Below are 20430 nucleotides of genomic sequence, written 5' to 3' on the forward strand. Positions count from 1 at the left end.
CTCTACTTCGATCTTCTGTTCGACTCTCTTCGTTCCTCCTAGCTCGTCCGTTTCGCGAAAGAAAGCCCGGCTAAGAAAGGGTAATGGCGCGGAAACACAGCTCAAATGACCCGCGAATTTCCAGCGGACGGAACTTCCTACTCTCTCCTCCTCTTTCTCTCTTTCTCTTTCTCTCTCTCCCTTCTGTTTATGTTTAATAGGCGGCCGGAGTCGTGACTCGACGTGAATTATACCCGGGTATTACCATTCACACGGCGAATTTATGGTAATTTTCGACTCGACTTCGTCTCCGGCCAGTCGCTCCTCGAAATTATGCGGTACGCCAGATATCATCCCCCGTTAGATCGTGTGCACTTCTTGAAATTTCAATCTATGAAACGCTGCATTTTCTTCAAGATTCTAAGAATATACCTTCTAACATAGAGACTTCTTTTCTCGGTACAAGAACTCTTCAAGAATTGATCATTAATTTGGGAAATTCTTTTGTACATCTAGTTTGTTTTTACGATTACCAGCTGACCGATGGAAAGCCTCTGTTATTCCTGAGGAATTTTCAATTCTCCCCGAAGGACGGAACGTGACAGGTGGGATATCTCGGATAAAGGACCGAGAAGGACTCCCGTTCGAGTGGCTAGTGAAGACGTTAACACGTTCTAAAGGCCTGGCTAACACTGTGTAAACAGCATCGAGCCCTTGAAATTAGCTGTTCTCGGCTGAAAGTAAAATAAATATTTTCGCGTCGGCCATCGTTAACGGATTATGAAAATCCTTTTGCCCTGATAGAAAGAAAATTTCTCCTACTATTTCGCCGTAATATCCTCCATTCGATAATGGTAAATGATAATTTGCTAAAAATTGATAAATGGAATTTCCTCGAGACGAAGTTGCGACTTGGCTGGAATCGAGGATTCGCGGTGTCCGCTCGAGATCGAGCCGCGATTACGGTGGCAGTCCGCGTGTCAGGAAATTTCGAGGCTGGTTCCTGCCCAATTATTGATTTTGTCTTTTCGATGGCCACGGTCGCGGCGACAGGAAAGCGATGCACGCTCACACTGCGGATCCGTCAGGCTACGCACAGAGGGGTGCACGCGTGTGTGAGTCGCGCCCGCAGAAAGGGGGTGGGTTACAAAGCTACGAACGCATTAAATACTCGAGAGCTCGGTGTCCTCGGATGAGCTTTACGTACACCTCTATACGCCTTGCACGCACGTAGCCGCGCACAAAGACAGAGGCTAAATTGATTGCGTCTAAAATCCAACGAGCTTTCTCGCCGTTTCGTTTCCAGCAGCCGCGACACCGCCAACGAAGATGGCGAGGAACGACCTTTGTGACGGAACGACCAGTGCGTTTCAGAAAAAAATATATATACCCTCGCACAGAGAGGTTTTTTTCTCCGCTTCTCTTTCGTTCTATCCAACGACGAGGATCTCCTCGTCGCTCCACCCTCTGTGGATGCATGAAAACGGATCACCCCCCTCCCACCCGAATGGGGGTGGCTCGAGTACCGCGCTCCGTTTCGCCTTGCGATAAATAAGTTTTTCACCGAAAAACACCGCGATCAAAGGAGCGGCCGAACTAATGGAGCCGGAGGAAAGAGGCCCGCTGAATTTTTTGGCAAATAAACCACCCTCGCGCGGTTGCTTTACTTAATTACTTTGATACAAATTAGAGGATTAAGATTCTTCCACTCTTACCATTGAGCTAACTATTTCAAAATGGATACAGTAAATTTATCATTTTTCAGGTAGGAAAATATTTGTATCTAATAGAAATAAAAATGAAGCTGATCAAAAGAAATTTTCAACGCGTCGATGATTCTAAATTCAATGAAACGAACGAATTTTCATCCGGTTTTGTTTTTCGCGTACGAAACAATTTTTACGTATAATTCCGTGCAATTACGCGACAATTTTCAACGGAAAGTTTTCCAACGCTTTTTCCCCGCAATTGATCGTGAACGAGTGGCCCGGGTGAAAAAAGAATCGTCTCATTGAACGTACAAACGTTCTTTCTCACTTCATCGATCCCCGTTCGCGTAATAATTGTCGGTGGATCGAATTAAAATCGAATTACCGGATTATCGCGTGTGATTCAGCTGCCAACAATTCCCTTATGGGGGGATGCTTATAATCCGGTCGTAAGAAGCGACCGATCGTTCGCGCATAAAAGCAGGCCTGGTGCATCGTCGAGATCCGAATCAAATAGACCGTGGACCCTGCGACCCTCGTAATAGGGTTGCGGCCGATGCCAGTGCGAAAGCTCATGAATTTTCTATCGGTCGTCGTCAAATGATTAAATGATCTTCACGAGCGTAGGGTGGCCCTTTGACTTCTACGTGTCTAGACAGACACTGACAAGTGGCGTTCATCCCCCTATGACACGAATAAGCAACCCCGAAACGAAAGTTTGCCGGCAGTCACGCGGAAGTCTATTTCTGGCAATATTTATTATACAATTTCAATTGAAAAAATACTCGAACGAAAATTTAGCGGACAAACGTTGGATCGGACCAAGTTTCTTAGGCGACTGATTGTCGGTAGCGGAAAGGAGCTCGTAAAACATGCGGCAAACAAAGCGATGAATTCCGGTTGGCCGCGTTCCACCCTAAAAATTGACCAATAACCCGCGTCCCCCCCGTGCGGCTGGGTCCAGACTCGGCAGGCAAATAAATAAGGGCCTGTAGCGTGGAAATCAGGCTGTGGATAGGAATATCTAGCAATTTGGGCGTTGCAGGATTGTCAACGGGACCGCTTATAAATTCTAATAAAGCCCGTTGCACCGCGGCGAATTCTAGAGACAACGGTGGCAGGGTGGACGGGAACAGGGGGATACCGGTCTGGATACTGGATATAAATCTCGACTAACCGAATTAAGTTAGAAGCATGGGCCGAAGTTTCGCCACGCCCTCGTCGCCGATGAAACGCTATCGAAACCCGGAGTCTGCGTGGTGAAAACTGTGGCGAGACGGGAGAAGAGGAAGAAACGCGTCTGCTGGGAGAGGTACAGGGGGGGGGTGTGGATGAAGAAACCGCGACTTCGGTGTCTTGACGTTAATTAATGCGGGACCGATCATTGTTACTCTTCAAAAGGAAGATGAAAATTAGTCAGAGAAAAAGTGATGGTTTTCTTCTTTAGAGATCGGTAATCAATGCTGTAGTTAGAGATAGAAACAGAATAGTTGATACTATTGTCATTACCGTTGGTTATTAACGGGAGCAGAGATTTCTTGGCGTAAGCCATACCCAACCAGGGCTCAGGTAATTGCGTTTGGCTAGTGTAACAGCTTCATCAGGTTTCCTGTTAGAGCTTCCGCGCAATCAAACACCCCAATCAGGTGATTTTCAGGTAATCAACTGATCAATAGCTGGTATTATAATAGATATCATTTCGGGAAATTAACTTGGGTCAACGATATTCTAAAGAGATCAATTATAAATATACTAATTGTTAATCCTGACGTCACAATCTTGACACAAGTTACAAAACAAAAGTGCCAAATTTGGTTGGTACTTTTAATATGATTGAATTCTAATTATAATTTTCCCAGTCAAGGATCGTTAAATGTCATGTATTCATTTGTTTCAACCCTTTGACTTTTATTAACGTACATAAGTAATTACTAAAACGCGTATTACTAATTACACACCATGTGGTAAAACAATGAAAAGATAAATTGAGAACACAGAAAATGTTCAAGTGTACTCATAGGAGAAATCATAGGAGAAGGGGTTAACTTGAATCCATTTTCTACACATAAATCCAAGTTGCTCGAATTTTGTTCATTTAGAACTGAACTTCTCCTGAGATCCCTTATGCCTACGGGTACTAAGTCGTGATTAACGTCCGGGACCCTTTTTCCTTCGTCCAGCAAGTGTCCCACCTAATGATGTTCCGGCGCGTGCCACTTCGCAGCATGGGGTCTATCCCCGAACCCCATGGCTGCCAGCTAACCGAACTATTTGTCAGCCGATGACCAGTAAGACGAGAATGCTTGCAAGCGCATTATGCGGGAAACAAGCGATACGTTTTTCGAGGGTTTCACGCGACTTCGCAGCTCGGCCGCACGCGTTACTTATTGGAACAGATTAATTGGCTTACCAGCACCCTCGGCTCGCTTGTGGGAATCTATCGAACGACAACCATTATTCCAACCTCCCATCAACCTATATCATATTAAATGATCTGGATGAATATTTGATAAAGCGCGACTCGATGACACCCTCTGTTTCTGGTACACGATGAGAAATTGAAATTCTGATCATCGATGATGTTTCAATATATATCTTTAGGAATATTGAAAATTTTACTATCATCGCGAATTTCTTGAAGAGAAACTGTCTCGATTTCAAAGATACCCGTCTGGAGCATCCTCGGCGAGACGGAAACACGATCGCGTCGTCGGGATAAAAAGGCAAGGAGGAAGAAAGCGTTTAATAAGCACGTAACGGACATCTAATACGTCTCGACGTCGAGTTTGAGCTTTGACGACACTGGCAACGAGCAAGAGGGATCGGGGGATGATCGCGTTCGAGGGTGGGAGCGTGGCGGAAGAGGGAGAACCAGAACTCGATATCTCATTATCGGTCGATCGTAAATTGAAGTTACCGGTAGGGAGTAACGAGATCTCCAATTATCCTTGGGACAGTATCGGCTTGCGTGTTGTGTACAGGTGTTGACGTGGCGATCATTCGAAGGAAAAAGCATCCGGATCGCCTGGCTAAAGTATATCAAATGAGAATTAGGCAAGAAATTCATTAATTTGACATATAAGCGACCCATTTGGCACAAAACAAGAAACAAACAAAAATTAATAAAATATAAAAAGTTAAGGTTTGAAATGAAAATTTTAAAAAATTCAAAAAGTGGAGTTAATCGCTGTGACCTATGAACGGTTAATAATTTTGCAAAATAAGAAAATTAGCTGAGCACGAATTGCTAACAACGAGAAGAAAAATAATACTCGTTTCGTCTATACCGTCTTTGCTGGCTATTTCCTGTCCCTCCTTCCTCCAGTTCCTCGTCCGTTTTGGTTCTCCTTGTTCTATCGCGCGTGCTGTTCCTTGCTGCGCCTCTCCTCGCGGCTGAAAATCAAAAAGCTTTCGGTTAGGTAGACCTTCGAGGACCCTCGTCCTGCTAGTACCTGACGGCAACTCTTCAGCCTCGGTTTCAATACATCGTGCCGGGTATCGAGACTCGAGTGTTGCGGCAAGAAGCAGGCAGGTGGGTGCCGTCGACTCGTCCTCTGTCACCCTTCCCTCCATTTCCCTCTTTCCCCAACTTCCTTCAGCCCGTTTCCGCATCGGCATGCACACTCTTTCGTCCGTTACGTTCGGCTATCCGTCGGTTTGCCAGCGTGTATCCAACACGTATCGGTGTATTGGTAATCCATTGGAAGTTACCCCGACTACCTCTGTTCCTCAGACCAACGTCACCCTCTTTCAACACACCATCCCGTGCAAGTTGGACGCGGTAATACCATGGTATTCGGAGTCTTTCCCTCGATCTTCCTATCGATGTCCTTCTCTCCATCGCGGTATCGTTGTCCTCCTCCATCGTTCGCCTTCCCTACACCCTGTTTTTCCTTTTCTCTCTTCCTTTCGATCCCCCTCTTTGCCCCTTTCCACTTGCCACGCTCATCCGGTCGCACTTTATATATCCACCCCTCTCCCTCGCTCTCTCTCTTTATTCCCATTCCCATTCTCATCCTCTTGTTTTGGTCCAATAGTCAGTCGCCGGTCTGATCGATGATACGCCAACAGCCAGTACTGCGCATGACCGACTAAATACAAACTCGCTCCTTATTATACCGGGTGTGCCAATAAAGAGGGGCGGAGGGGGTGGCGGGACAGAGAATGGAGAAAGGACGAGGCGTCGACGGGGCACATGGGGTGGGAAGAAGCTCATCGTCGCGGAGTTCTAGCTCCTTCGAGTCGACGAACGCCACCATAAAGGACCATCTTCTTTCTCCGTTGCCTCGTTTCTGCTACCGCTGCTCCTGCAATGCAGCCCTTGGACCCTTCCTTCTTCGTCCATCTATATATTCCGTGTACGTATATGCGCGTACAGATCCATTTCCATGTCTTCGTCCCTTGGCGAGCTGTTCCAGGATGCCGAAGGATAAATCCCGGTTCCTGATTTCCGATCCTGAATCCTAGACTCGTTCGCGGGCTTCCGGTTTTATCTTCGTTTTCAACTAAGACGTCCTGTAGTTTATTTTTTGAGAAACTCCTAATTCGCGACGTCCTTCGTTCAGACGTCGAGCAATTTATTAAAGATGCTTCCCGGTGCAAGTGCATTTCAAATAGATTTCATCGTGGCTCGTTGCTGAAGCGTGCAATCGCTGTCGCGATTCCGCATGGAAATCGAATAAAACAGCTTTACGATCGGTACAGTCATTTACGCGTCAGCGAACAGAACGGCTGACAGCTTTCCAACAGAATTCTCTTCAGCTTCTCCGTCGACCATCGCTATTTTCAGGACAGAACCTCCTGGGTCTCTTTTTCTCTTTCCATGTATTAATTTTATTAATAGTTTTCTATGATATTTAGATTTTCAGCGGTGATCAGAGGTGACCCAGGCGGTAGTCAACGCGTTTAATATAGCAAAGGCAGTTTGGTCGAGAGCGATGCAACATTTGCATGTTGTATTTTCCTGGCTGGCAAGGGGGTGGGTCGCGGAAAAAAAAGGCCGGCCATCTCGTTCGAGGCTAGGCGGAAGATAATTTCGGGGTGGCAGCGCAAATTGACAGGGCAACGCGTTCCCATTCATTCGAATTACGTTCCAATTCTGCCGGTGACTTTAGCATTGTTGCTACAAATTGGTACACGCCCTGGCCTCCGGCCCTCGCATCCCACCACCCTCTTCTCTCTCCTCTTCTCATCCCTCATCCCTGCGCTGGATGGTACACACGTCTCGCAAATGATGCGTGTACGGGTCCTTTTTAAATCACTCTAGCCGAAGAATGCATCTGACGGATGGACTGGATTTAACAGACACTCTTTTGAAAAATTCATTCGAATCGAAATTATTAATAATAAACGATTCGATTAATTAATCATCCACGATTACTGAAACTCGGTTCGTATAACACGAGAGGGTAATACGTGAAAACTTGCTGGAAATGAAGCTCGTTAAGTTCGAAACTCGTTGCGTGACCCAAGGAACGAACCGGCACGCGTCTCCGCCCTAGGTGGTCCTGCGATCGGAATCGTTAACAAGTAACCTAACAGGAGAACGAACCACGGAAAACAGTATAACGAGGAGTAGATACAGGTCATTTAAGCGTAATAGTTAACTAGAAGGTGACGTGGAACCGCACGCACGAAACTGATCGCACGGCTGGTTCATAGTGCGCCAATTAGGAGACAATGATCATTAAATGGACAAGCGAGTCAAAAATGTGGTCGTCGGTGCTTTGACGATTTTAAGAACTCTTTCAACCGTATCTGGCTACTAACGAGTAATCTTCCGCTTGATTTGTTGGGTATAATTAGTTAAGCCCACTGGGCTGGTAGGGTGCAATTAGTATTTCACTAATTATCCAGTTGGGATGATAATATTTCCGATTCGAAATTGCTCGTTTCCAGGTGTGGTTCCAAAACCGGAGAGCAAAATGGCGCAAAACGGAGAAGTGCTGGGGTAGAAGTACCATAATGGCGGAGTATGGCCTGTACGGAGCGATGGTACGACACTCGCTACCGCTTCCTGAAACGATCCTGAAGAGCGCTAAGGAGAACGAGTCGGTCGCGCCATGGCTGTTAGGTGAGCATCGTCAAAATATCTTTCGACCATCTTGAACAAAGCGATGCCATTAAGTTTTGCTAACTTCAGAGTCTTGAATTTATGAATTTATTTCGTTGGAAGTTGGATTCGTTAAAAGCCTACGGAGCGAGCAATGCTTAATGAAACATAATCGAAACACGTCCCACCTTGCAGAGAGTAAACAAAATCTCGATCTTGTATTTTTTTTTGTTCGTCCTTGTCAGCTCAATCATCTAAGACGAGCAGCTTTAGTCAAGATATCGAAAATAATCAAGAAATGATTGACTGTGGCCCCGCAGGGATGCATCGGAAGTCAATCGAAGCGGCGGAACATCTCAAGTCCGGCGGCGAGGACAGCGGAAACGATCACAATGGAAGCGGAAGCAGTCCCCATCACAATCATCATCAAGGTGGACCGACCAGTTCCGAGAGCGGCCAAGAAAGTCAGGACGGCATGGGACCTTCTTCGTCGACAGGTAACATTCCTGAAAATGATAAATTCATTAATTCATAGATTAATGAACTCCACAATTAATACATAAAATTAACCTTGATCTTAGAAGAGCTCCCGATGGCAAAGGATCTTGATGCATCGTCAAGTCTGTAATTAATTCGTTTGAATTGTTGTTTCAGGAATGGTTCAGGACACGGAGCAGCTGAGAAACGAGAGCATCGCCTGTTTGAGGGCGAAGGCTCAGCAACATCAGCTACAACTGAGCCTACAACCGACGCCAGCGCCTACCAGCACCTCGTACCCTGCAGGACCCCCGTCGAGCACGCTTCACGCTTCCGTTTAATCATCGTTTCAAACGTTCATCCAATTAGACAGCGTTCGATACCTTCACGGACAAACTCATATCGATCGATCCTCCTTCGAGGAATCGTCGAGGAACTCGTCGAAGACGTAACGTCTCGAGACGATAATCATTACGCGACTTTACCTCGAGCTTTAGGTACGATGAAAACCTTCGCGAGAGGTCGTAGATCGTTCCTAGGAAGAAGGAAGTCGTTCCTCGTCCGCGATGAAGGTTTTCAATTTTCGACGAAGCAGGGTAAACATTCATTAAAGGATACACACCACGAATCGTAGAGAAACATACACACAACGAATACGAGTACGAGTTCGATTTCGAACAATGATCTGGCCGCATCATCGATGTCGCCCAGGGCCTATGTAGTTCTCTGATTTCCTTCGGTATGACGAATCGATAGGCATCGATCACGAAGGGAACGCGGAACGAGAATTATTTCGAAGTCGGTCCTCATCAACGAAACGGTGGCCTATGGACGGCCAGTACAATGACGAATCATCGATCGCGGATAAAGCTCGCTTTCAACGTTCGTCCATCTAACGCTCGTTCGGAAAAAAATGAAATTAAAAAAGAGACAATTGTTAAGTGAAAACGAACGAGCGAAATGAATCGACGCGACCTGGAAGACGAACAACTAATTAGAAGTTAGAACCGCTTTAAATAGTGCGAGTATAAATAAATATGTATACATATGTGTGAGTACAAGAGAATGAGAGGATGAGCGCGTGAACCTTGTGTAAACCGTGAAACGAACATTTCGCCTTTAGGAGACATCCAAACGATTTGCAACGAACGATTAAATAAATCAATCAATCAATCACAGCGACACGAGTGAGACGAGTTAACGAATTAATAGTTGTCAGACACATCGAACTTAATCAAAGCGGAGAATCCATGATAAATCATTGAAACGAGAGAGAGAGAGAGTGAGAGAGAGTGAATGGAAGAAGAAAGTTTCTTTGAAAATGAACGAAACAGAGTGCAAAAGGACAATGTTTATTAGCGAACAATTCCTATACCCAAGTACTTAAAGAAGACGTAACTGTTGTCAAATGTGCAATATGTCGGTATAAGTTCTAGCTCCGTAAGTCATTATACTTTATTTACGGATACGACTACGTGAGGCGGCGATGGTCGGGGTAAGGGTGTCAAAGGACACCAGCTGAAGACTTACGTTAATTAACCAATTGATCGTAGGATGCAAGGAATTAAAAAGAACAATAAATCGATGTAAACTAATAAAATAAGAAGAGATACCTAAGCTCCAGCAAATCACTTTTCATGGGCTGAGAAATCTTTTAGGAAGATGATCATCTTTGCATCCTAAGGTTAACAAATTAAAGTGTTTAGAGCACGCGTTACAGAAAACTATCCACAGCTGATTTTTATTATTCCATTTTCAAGCGAGTTTTCGTGCCGCGATGGCGCCGTTACCTCGCGCCCCCCGCCCACTGTATATAAATATATAAATACAAGATATACATATATAAATAAATATATATATATATAAAAGAATATAAATGCAAATATATGTGGTTACGCTGTAAACTAAGTCGAACGAGCCTCTTTGCGGTTTTGCACGACAAAATCGGTCCCGAAACAATTTCACTTTGCACTTCCTAGTTTTCGAATATCGATCAAGTCACTTTTTGCACGTTTCTTTGATTCGTTGAGGTATGGAGGAAAATAAATAACTGGTCGTTATGGAAATGGGACGAGCAGAGGGTTTCGTTCGTCTTAGACCCACCGGATTATACACACGTAACGTAACGCATTATAATTTAAACGAAACAATTACGGGATGAGGTAATCACGTGCTGTGCGGAGGCAAGGGTGGAAATGAAACGGAGTACGATGGAAACAAGCCCAGTGGTGTTGTTTGTTAGGTACAATGAACAACGCGTTTCGGATCTCAAGCGAAATCCCTGTATCCGGATGCCCCAACGCATGCATAGTAGTCGGCTAGTGTATGTAATAAATAAAGTTTCTGAACAAAATTACATCGTCTTACTAAGTTATTTCCTTTTCTGCATACGAACCTTTAAAAAGGATTCCTCTGATAAATTTATATAGATCCTATTAAAATATTTAGGAATTTTTCAAAATTTCTATACAGAAAATTTAGGACAAGCAATTTTTCAAGTAAGAAATGACGAAATTTTTTATTCCACCGGCGTTAACAACGCAACAAGACTGTTTTTCATTAAGGCCAACAATTACGTCTAATGACGTGCTCGGATTTTTCACGGGAACTCCACTTAATTCTCATTTGAAAAATGAATTATGAAGTTCGATGTATTATGAATTTTTTTTCTTTTTTAGATCACTTTTAACGGTACACGATACAAGGAAGCCGTTGACGCGAAAAAATAATTAAAAGTTTATTAATTATCGCCCGATGTAGGCGATGTAAAAATACGTATGCGGCCTGAATTTTTAATGAGCGTTCGAACATCGTTAATACGATTGGAATTTGGTTGCATTCAATGCACATATTTTCGTTCGAATTCTTTTTTAATTTCATCTCATTTATCAAACGCTATTTTATTTTTCATCCTCATATTTTGCAAAAACACACGTTTGTACTAACAAAAATTATGAATCTTTCAATTTGTAAACTATTGTAGTCTATATGGATTAAAAAAATTCTCAGTTATAACGTGTGCAGGAATTAATTAATTACCTGGTTAATTAGATAGAGCAATAATATAGCGTATACAGGAATAATCAGTATCTCTGGCGCCACCTTTCGATAATACGTGAGTCACATTTGAAAAATTCTGGGAAATTTCATTTTAAGCGCCATCTGCTATCGGTCGTCAAGTTTTCAGCGTAAAGCGATGCAAGCACCGATGAGAGATATCGAGACAAGTATCTCGTCGGTGTCGAAGCTAAATTCCGAATTTCGCGTCGGTAAAACAGCCCACGTTTCATCGCAAATTAGACCGAACAGAAACTGATGCAAGCGTTGAGGCCGCTTTAGATACACGAGCTGCGAATGATCACGTGATCGAGTGCAAAAACGAATGAATTGCGCCCTACAGAAAAAATGAGGAACTAAATTTGTTTTACCTCTTTGACGTCTTTCGCGAGTGAATAATCGTAGTTCTTACTATTTTTTTAAACGGAGCCTCCTAATGCAATCTGTTTAGTAATGACGACGTAATTTGAGAACTCCTTTCTGGGAATGTTTCTAGGGACTGTCGGTAAGGTAACAACGTTTGCATTGCTTTAAAAAACCATTCTTTAATAACATGGCGACATCTGCGGAATCAAGTAAGTACACCGACGAGCTACCCTTCGCGACCCTCTAGAGATAATGGTGGTTTAAACCAGTGGCAGGAAGGAGGATGTACAAAAAGATTGTACCGACACTCGGTACCGGAAGGAATTCCATCTGGGCCCTCTAGGATCCTTCTATTTCAAATTCTCAGGGATTAGTAGTTTGTAAATTGCTAATTAATGCTTGAAACATCACCAATGGCCTGAATTTTCGTATATTTCCGTATATTTCTGTATATATTAATACATGTGACATTAAGGACTCGGTAATATATTAACCGGACATTGATTCTTGTCGATGGGTTCTCCTCCACAAGAACGAGACGTCGATACTGAATATTTACAAAAATACAAAAGCTTACAAAACATCGACTACTATACAACAAACTCTCGTCTAATCGTTTCTTCTTCACCCCTCTCTCTACACATCGAAAACTAACACGAATTTCGTCGACTAGACGATTTGCCAACTAACCCCTAAGTCAAAATGCACTCATGAATTTTCCAATCTGAAAAGCTCTCAGAGAGCACTACGCTAAGCGATCTAATCGATGCGTTCGTCGATTTCTAAATACAAAAATCAGACTTGTAGGTTTTGCGGGGCAGAAACAGGACTGCACCCCTCTAGGCCCTGTTCGTACGTTCCTCGATATAAAGAACACGTATTTTTCTTCAAAAGTGTTACAAATATCTGTAAGAAAAGCTGGAAAATTGAAATTTCACGTCTTAGAATCGCGTTACATTTCATTATCCTTGAATCATTTTGAATAACAGATCCCTGTGGCTATATACAAAGAAAGATCATCGAGTGGTACCTTATTTAAGGATATTATATAAATTCGCTCATTTTTTTCTCTTCAGCATGGAGATTTTCATCAGCGTCTACGGTGCAGGTAACAAAAACCATAATCCAATTCGTCTGTACTATAGCTTTTTTAATATTTCATACGTCAATTCCCTAAATTTAAACACCCTACTGCAACAAGTCTTTGTGCTCTTTAATTTTGTCTGCAAATAAATGACAGACACGTAACATAGAAATTTGAAAAAGCAAATAATCCCAAAGGAATACCAGTGATTTTTAGATAAATTTAAGAAACTTCGAATCAGAAATAAATCACGAGCGAAGGAGGAAGACATCTTCAAAGACAACAAACCAAAAATGAAAATAATTCTACATAATCGATGAAGAAATTCGCGAGAAACCTATATTCTTCATTTAAAAAAAATCTATTTACATGTTCCCTACTGGTTTTACGTATTCTTCACTGTCTCTCTACTCGAACATTTTCTTTTCTTCTTTCCTATCACATATCGTTTAAATCGCAGATCCATCGAATCGATGGCTGTCAAACCAGAAACTATTCATTTCCTGATCATTTCAAGATAATTTCAAAGCGATCAATCGCAGCTTTAATTATCTCAATGCCGTTCCCTCGAGTCTTCTCTGTGCGCGCTGTGTCTGCGCGATTCTTGCCCGCTCGGGGTCACGGGTCTACGTTTCGATCTCTTGAATTTCGCGATGTCTTCCCCGAAAACATCCCCTGTGCGAAGGGCTGATATCAAGTCATCGAATTCGCCCTTGTTGTCCGTTTGCCCGTTACTGTTCACCTCGTTCTTCTTGCTCAAAGAAATGCTATTCAATATCCCTTCTCGTGAATTCTTTCGCTCCATTGTTCTCTTTCGAAGCTGCAACAGAAATCATTCAAATATTTTATAATTCATTAAAAATCATATCATTAGAAATTTTGGAAGAATTTCAATTTTTACTTCTTGTTCCTGTTTCGCTCGACGTTCCTCTTCTTCGATCTTCTTCCTCATGTTCTCCACGTCCTGTCTGGCCTCCGCTAATGCCTGCAAAAAGTTCTCGAAGATGCCGAAGAACTCGTCCGGTTGCACCCCCGCGGAATCCTCACCAAACAGTCTCACCGCTCGATCGAACTGCAAAACCGAAATTAGTATGGAATTCCTGGGACTCTAATTTTAAAACTTACCCTGGTCTTCATGTCCTGGAACAGGTCCTCCGCTTCCGCTAATCTACAAGTCGCCTGCGCCTGGAAGTCTCTCATCGCTGGCAAGAACATGTCTCCCTGAAGCACTTGAGACTGACCACGGTGGAATTCTGAAAGGATACCAAAAATGGTGAAACCAGTTTGTTTATCTGAAATTCTTTTCCAATCAGGTTCGAACCGAATTCTATATTAGGATCGAATCGAAAGTGTCGATGGAAGATATCCTTAAAAAAAAGACATTTCAAGGAACTCACCTATTTCCCTTTGAACATCTTGGAGACCGTTCTTCAGATTAGCCACCTCTTTTTGCAGATCAGCCATGCTGACTCTAGCCGCGGTTCGAACGTGAGGCATGTCCTCCTCGATATCCAACACCTCTCTGAACCTCGACTCCAGGATCTGAACCAAGTAGTGCAACAAGGTTGTCCCTTTAGAGCAGGAGGACTTGGTGTCGACTAGACGGTTCAGCGAGGCTAAACGGAAGCCGCAAGCATTCCCCCGAGCATTCCCACGATTTACGTAATTCCCTAGAGCCAGCACCAGTTCCAACAACTTTCTGAGCCTCCTTGATCTGGCCACTTGCCGACTCGCCTCGAGAACCGCGCGCATTCTCGGCGTCAATTCCGCGATGCTGGCTGCGAATTTCTTTTTGTAGTGAAGCGATCGCAATCTTTGCTCGTAGTGGGGTACTCTGAAACGTGGATCGAACAGGAATGAATAATGTAAAACAGAGAAATACTTTCGGATCTACTTATGATGAATAATTAATTACTTGGATATTTGGTATAAGAAACAGTCAGCCCTGCTTTGCAGTTCTTTCTGATGCATGTCCAACAGAGCAGCCTCTTCGGATGACGGAATATACTTGAGCAATTGCTCCACCATGTCTATGTGCAAAATATTTTGCTGATCCATAGAGAGGATCGTTCTGGTGATCTCGTTATCGGTCATCTTCAGTTTCGATAGTAATATCGTGCAATTTTGTGCTCGCCTTGAATCGATCACCGACATGGTTTTCTTGTTTTTTCCAAGAGTTCTCAGATCCTCGATCGAACCCTCTGCAGAGACACCGTTTTTCTGATAAGCGCAGAAAATCTTATCGATGGACTCTAAGTCCATAACGTTATACAATTTCGTGTCGTCTAATTCCGACCATATGGTTCCCTGCAGCTTCTGTTCCGGGATCTTGGACCAATTGAACGATTTCAGGGGGTTGCTTGGTTGAGGGACGTTCTTTATTATCTCCACCTGTGTGAGGTTTAATATTTGTTACTAAAGTTTTAAACTGTACGCAGTATTGACAGTTTTAATAATGACTATTAAAAGTTAACAAATGTTTTAATTCTGAAAATAACTTAAAATCAAATTTGCTTCAGGGCTACTTTTATCCACCTTATCCAGCTATATTTTCTGGAAGAGATTCGAGGAGATTAAATTAGTACCTTCATAGGAGGAGGTGCTGCTGGCATTAGGCAAGGTGGTGGAGGAGGTGCCAAAGGCGGAGGCGGAGGAGGTGGAGGCATCGGTTTCGACTCCACTTTCTCAAGAACCTCATCCTCCACGATTTTGATCGTCGCTTTAGCATCATCCGGCAAACTTCCCGAGGCTACCAACTGTTCCAGTCGTTTCCTCTCAGACTTTTCATTGTTTATCTGCCGGGATAGCGTCTCCAAATTGTCCTGCAGCTCCGAGATTCTCTGTTTCGTCTCTATATGCATCGACGTCTCCTTTTCGAGACGCTCTTTCACTCTCGCCAAACTGGCCTCCATGTCTTCCTAAAAAAGCAGCGAGACAATATAACGTAAGACGAGAGATCGGAAATGGCGATCTCAATTTGGTAAGACAGCGATAAATTACTTTCTCCTGCGTCCTCAGATCCAACTCTTGTTCCTTCTTGGCCAATCTGGTCGACATGTCCGAGTTTTCTCGCTCCAACTCTTCGGCCTTCTTCCTGGCCGCGACGAGTTCCTCTTCCTTAGCGAGCAGGTGGACAATTTCCTTCACGTTTATCTCGATCGGTGCCACGTCGGGGTTCCTCGTAACACCGGTCTCGTTTCCTTCCGATTGGAGGACGATCTGCTGTACGATACGATCGAAGAGTAACCAATGCTGCGGATAGGAACCATAATCAACTGGAAAGAGAATTAATTGAAATAATTAAAATAAATCTGAAGGTTTTCTTTTCGAAATTTGACATTTACAAATTGCAAATTTGCTAACTTACGAGGCAGCAATAGACAGTGTTGCAGAAGACTCAACAGATGAGGATAGGCAGCCGTGTGGCTGAGTTTCCTTCTAACTAGATCAAACATAGCAGTAGCACTCTTCGTGTCTACGTGTTCCTTTTCAAACTTCCTAGCAAGTTCCTTCTCATCTTCGTTCCTGACCATCTCGAAGAAGTCCAAGTGTCTGTCCAGTGTCTCATTTTCATATTTCCTCAGCTTCTCGATGATGGGTTGGATACCGAGCATCAGGAGTTCGTATCTTAGATGCAGTCTGAACTCCAGAGTCACCTGTCCAGGTCCGTAGTTTAGCACTGCGTTGATGAACGACATGATCGCTGTCTTTAGAGACAGATTGTCTTTATAGATGCCGAAGTTCTTGTCCAGGTCGTTGATGATGCTTTGGAAACGCGTTCGTTCGAAATGGTACTGCTGGAAGTGCAGCATGGCTTCGAGGACCTTGCGATGGCCACCCGGAACCAGGCAAACGGCGCCCAAGATTTCCAGAACGGAGATTTTCGTTTTGATATTCTCGGTCGCCAGCGACTGCGAGATCGTGTTGATGGCTGTCGGGTGCGCCAGTACGTGTGCTCTTCCATTCTGCAACAATAATCAAAATATTGACACCCTCTTCGTAAAACAGATTTGATTTATTTCAGGGCTTCTCAAACTTTTCCACTTAACGACCCCGAGAAAATATTTCTGCAACCCTGGATATAAATTTTTTAGTTTTCCTAAAATGTCTGCCACCCTCAAATTTAATTACCTGACCTACATTTTAAGAAGCCCTGATTTATTTCTACAAAACTTACAGAATTGTTCATCAACGCCTTCAGGCACCCTATCACGCTCGTGTGCAGGTTACTGTTGGCAGCTTCCGGTTCCATGGTACCCAGCACTTGTAACAAAGCATTCAAACCATCGAGTTCGATGAACCTGAGGACGAAACTATGTGGCTGTGTTCTGAGAGCTGTCTTCAGGGCTTCTACTTGACGCATCTGGTTCGTCAGTTCTTCACCCTCCTCGGAAAAGGGGCTCTAAATAGAGATTCAAACTTCAGATCGATCCTTTCTAAAAAAATGAATTTTTTTAATTAAGGATCACTTACACTCGCTATGGTCTTCAATCTGTTGATATAATCCTCAGGGTCGCCGCTGAGATCGGTGGTCCTGAGACCACCGTTCTCCAACGTGCCGTTGCCTTTCCTCGAACAGTATATCTGCCACTTTTTGTTCGCCGGAAGTGCCAGGACCGCCTGCCGGTTGGTCTGGGTCAGGTCCAGCTCGTCCACCAATTCAAGGAACATCTTGTTCAACTCCTCCTCGGCGGGCATCGGCAAGGTGGGCGTCATCGCTTGAAGCGTGAGCGTGCCCGTCTGCTCCACAACGCAATACGTGATTTCCGGTGGCTCGTCATCCTGCGACAACAAATCATTTTCCAAAGTTTCTTAAAAGGATATTTCATTCGCGCAGAGCGATTCGAAACAACGAGCCGAGTCTGACCGAAATTTCAATGAAATCTGTATATTCTTTTCAACGTCGCGTCGTGTATAAAAGAAGCGGCGTCGAGACGTGAGTGAATTTTACAATCATGTTTTTTTTTTTAAGGCACGTGGGAGACAACCAAAAGGTCACGGAATCGAGTTCGCACGTTCCTCTCGTCGCAAGTATTTCGACTTTCCGTGAAAACCGATTGGGAACGAAGACGATCGAGGGTATGTAACCAGGTCTTGACCTTATTGAAGACGAGCCTCGGCATTAAATCGCGGCGTCGAGCGATCGTTCGAGATGCCGTCGGTGTACCAACTCCGCTTGCGTACAGTTTAAGCGATCGACGATCGATGAATCTCTTCGACGAGTATCCTTACGAAACGCTTCGATCTGTACATTTGTAGATTGCAAAATTTCATTTTGATCGATCAAATATTTCAATAAAATTTCCTAAGTCTACTCAAATTATTCCCAAAATTTGCGAATGAACGCAGGGTTCTATTACAACGTGTCGGCTTCTAAGCTTCACAAAGAGGTTTTCCGCTTCTGAAATTGAACGGTATTCAAAGTACGCTGACGTGTTCAAGTTCAGCGAACATTTACGATCCCCAGGAAGCATCGACATCCCGAGTTGTACAGTTCTCGCGGCTCCTCCGACGAGGCAGTCAAGAGGCAAAGCAAAGGTCAGGGGACTGGCTCGGGCACCGGATTCCTAAGGTACTTTCACACGTGACTAGGAAATTATCTATTCGCGTACCTGTCCCTCGATTGACTATCGTTATTGTTACTTATTAGGTCGATGCGAAAGGTTCGTCGTATAAAATATATAGGTGGACCGATCGGTACCGTTATGCTCGAAGAATAAAATTGATATTAGAAACGAACGTGCCGTACGAATGGCCGAGGAAAAATGACCGATCGATCATGTTCGAAGTACAGTAAGGTAATTTCGCGCGATCGCGAAAGAAAGACATTACGCTCTGCTCTGCATCCGGAGAAGAAATTGCACAGACCTCGATACACGAAACAGATGGACGATAGAAAACAACGCGAGCTGGATAGCACATACGCTTCTTTAGAAGCGTCCACTTCTTGATAAAGCCGACTGGAGCTTGACAAGAAGGCCTCTGGAACGCGATCGTAAGGCATTAGCATAAGTTTTTCCGTTCTGTCGCTGGTAAACGGCTGAAAGATGATTCTTGGAAGCGAACTTCTTGTCCAACTCTCTGTTCGATGCATGCCTTCGGGACAGTGGACGTATTAATGTAAGATTGAATTTATCAAAGGAAAATTGACTTTGTTTCTAACGCAAGACGTTAATTGCAACGGCAGGCCTGGCCTAGACACTCGTCAGGAGAAAATTGAAGAGTCTACGTCCATTCGCGCGCTTTCTTACGTTTTTAATCGGACGGTATATAAATTCTTGCATCGTCGATAATTGATAAAGAAACGCCGTGTTCCATGAGTCACACGCGATACTAATCGTCTTCGGACTTTCTGTACTGCATTCCATCGGATCTCTTGTTCGACGGATTTGCCGGTAAAAAAGGACTACAGAATTCTCGAGGATGCCGATGAAGGATCTCCGGCTCGTGTACAAGCGTGTGGGTAGTCTTTTTCAATGATCATTTATTTCGATTCTTATTGAAAAGAGATCCATTTGCATCGAGAGACGGATATTGGATTTTGTTCGCCAAAGAGGTTTTTGTTAAAATAGCTTCGGTGAAAGTGGCCTATTCCTGAATAGATCTTAATAAGAAATTCTTCAAGTTTTTTTTTGCACCGAACATGACTTTGACCTACTGTAATTAATAAGTACTGTGAAAGTATTTTTTTCTGTGAGAGAAAATAGGTCAAAGGATTCATTACAGATGACAAATATACAGGTTTGAAATGATCGCGAGATGCGGAGGGTTACATTACCCTGTCCGGTACACACCCATAAATGCAAAGCATTCTTGCGTCCGTTATGCTTGCTCGAATGACATCTGCAATGCAAAGTGATGCACTCCGAGTGCAGTATAGCGTGTTAACCTTCCCTGAGGAAAATGGGGAGAGCCCGCCATACGTTTTAATATCCACCTTGATTGTTTGATAAACGAGAGTTGAATCGAGACTATCATCCGTTTTATTAAACGAACCAAGTGGCTTTGGTAATCTAACCTAGTCGCTTATTAAAGGATTCTAGAATCTTTCCATTATAGAAAGGAGGGATCGAAGATTTAAGGAGAGTGGAAAAGAGTAGGATTTTTTTTTTAAATACAATTAATATAATTTTTCAGATGCTATAAGTGAGAGAAAAATGCTGACAAAATCGTTCGAGTTGAAATTTTATGTGTTTTTACTACTAAGGGTAATACGTATTTATGCCTAAGATTTTTTTGAAATTTGGCCTGCAGCCAGATTGACAGCATTTTCTAAATTGAAGTTAATATTTCAACCTAGAATTCAATATTCAATATTTCAACATTCCCTTTGGATAAAATACACATTTAATATCATACTAGATGCTCTAAATTTGAATTTGATAGCTGCAGTAGATTCTGAGGAAAAGTAAAAGGAATAGAAAACGCCCAGTGATCTTAAGAAGAAACTTAGACATCTAAATAAATATTAATTAACGAGCACGAAACTTGGAATTGCTAGGTGGAGAAAGACTAATCGAATCGAAAGTGTTGAAGATTGAATCATTAACGGAGCTTCATACTTCCAAGACTTCGCACGCAATTATATCACGCGAGCGGATGATAAATCAGTCGCGATGTCTTCTGAAGCAGAAACGCGCCGGACGTGGTGTCTACGAATTAGACACCGGAACGAGACGACAAGTTATACAAAACACAAAGATTTA

General features: G+C 43.4%; 2 protein-coding genes across 10 annotated transcripts in view; one reads left to right on the forward strand and one right to left on the reverse strand.

Annotated features, from left to right (window-relative positions):
• Window positions 1–10573, forward strand: part of LOC114873790 (visual system homeobox 2-like) — a 46807-nt gene extending 36234 nt beyond the window's left edge. For 2 of the 4 annotated variants that reach the window (XM_046286336.1, XM_029182479.2), the window contains exons 5-7: window positions 7587–7761; window positions 7986–8237; window positions 8395–10573. In XM_046286336.1, coding sequence (XP_046142292.1) covers window positions 7587–7761; window positions 7986–8237; window positions 8395–8558 — 591 coding nt within the window. In that variant the 3' untranslated portion in view covers window positions 8559–10573. The remainder of the gene's footprint in view (window positions 1–7586; window positions 7762–7985; window positions 8238–8394) is intronic. The other 2 variants (XM_046286337.1, XM_029182488.2) reach the window with 1 other exon arrangement.
• Window positions 10574–12773: 2200 nt separating this feature from the next.
• The window catches only part of LOC114873502 (disheveled-associated activator of morphogenesis 1), a 38053-nt gene continuing 30396 nt past the window's right edge, over window positions 12774–20430 (reverse strand). For all 6 annotated transcript variants that reach the window (XM_029181931.2, XM_046286415.1, XM_029181923.2 and 3 more), the window contains exons 3-12: window positions 17198–17506; window positions 16902–17126; window positions 16092–16689; window positions 15725–15999; window positions 15310–15642; window positions 14640–15115; window positions 14122–14558; window positions 13850–13977; window positions 13626–13796; window positions 12774–13544 (exon numbers count right to left, since the gene is read on the reverse strand). In XM_029181931.2, the coding sequence (XP_029037764.1) occupies window positions 13278–13544; window positions 13626–13796; window positions 13850–13977; window positions 14122–14558; window positions 14640–15115; window positions 15310–15642; window positions 15725–15999; window positions 16092–16689; window positions 16902–17126; window positions 17198–17506 (3219 nt within the window). In that variant the 3' untranslated portion in view covers window positions 12774–13277. The remainder of the gene's footprint in view (window positions 13545–13625; window positions 13797–13849; window positions 13978–14121; window positions 14559–14639; window positions 15116–15309; window positions 15643–15724; window positions 16000–16091; window positions 16690–16901; window positions 17127–17197; window positions 17507–20430) is intronic.

Source organism: Osmia bicornis, chromosome 7 (assembly GCF_907164935.1).
Source record: "Osmia bicornis bicornis chromosome 7, iOsmBic2.1, whole genome shotgun sequence".
Taxonomy (NCBI): domain Eukaryota; kingdom Metazoa; phylum Arthropoda; class Insecta; order Hymenoptera; family Megachilidae; genus Osmia; species Osmia bicornis.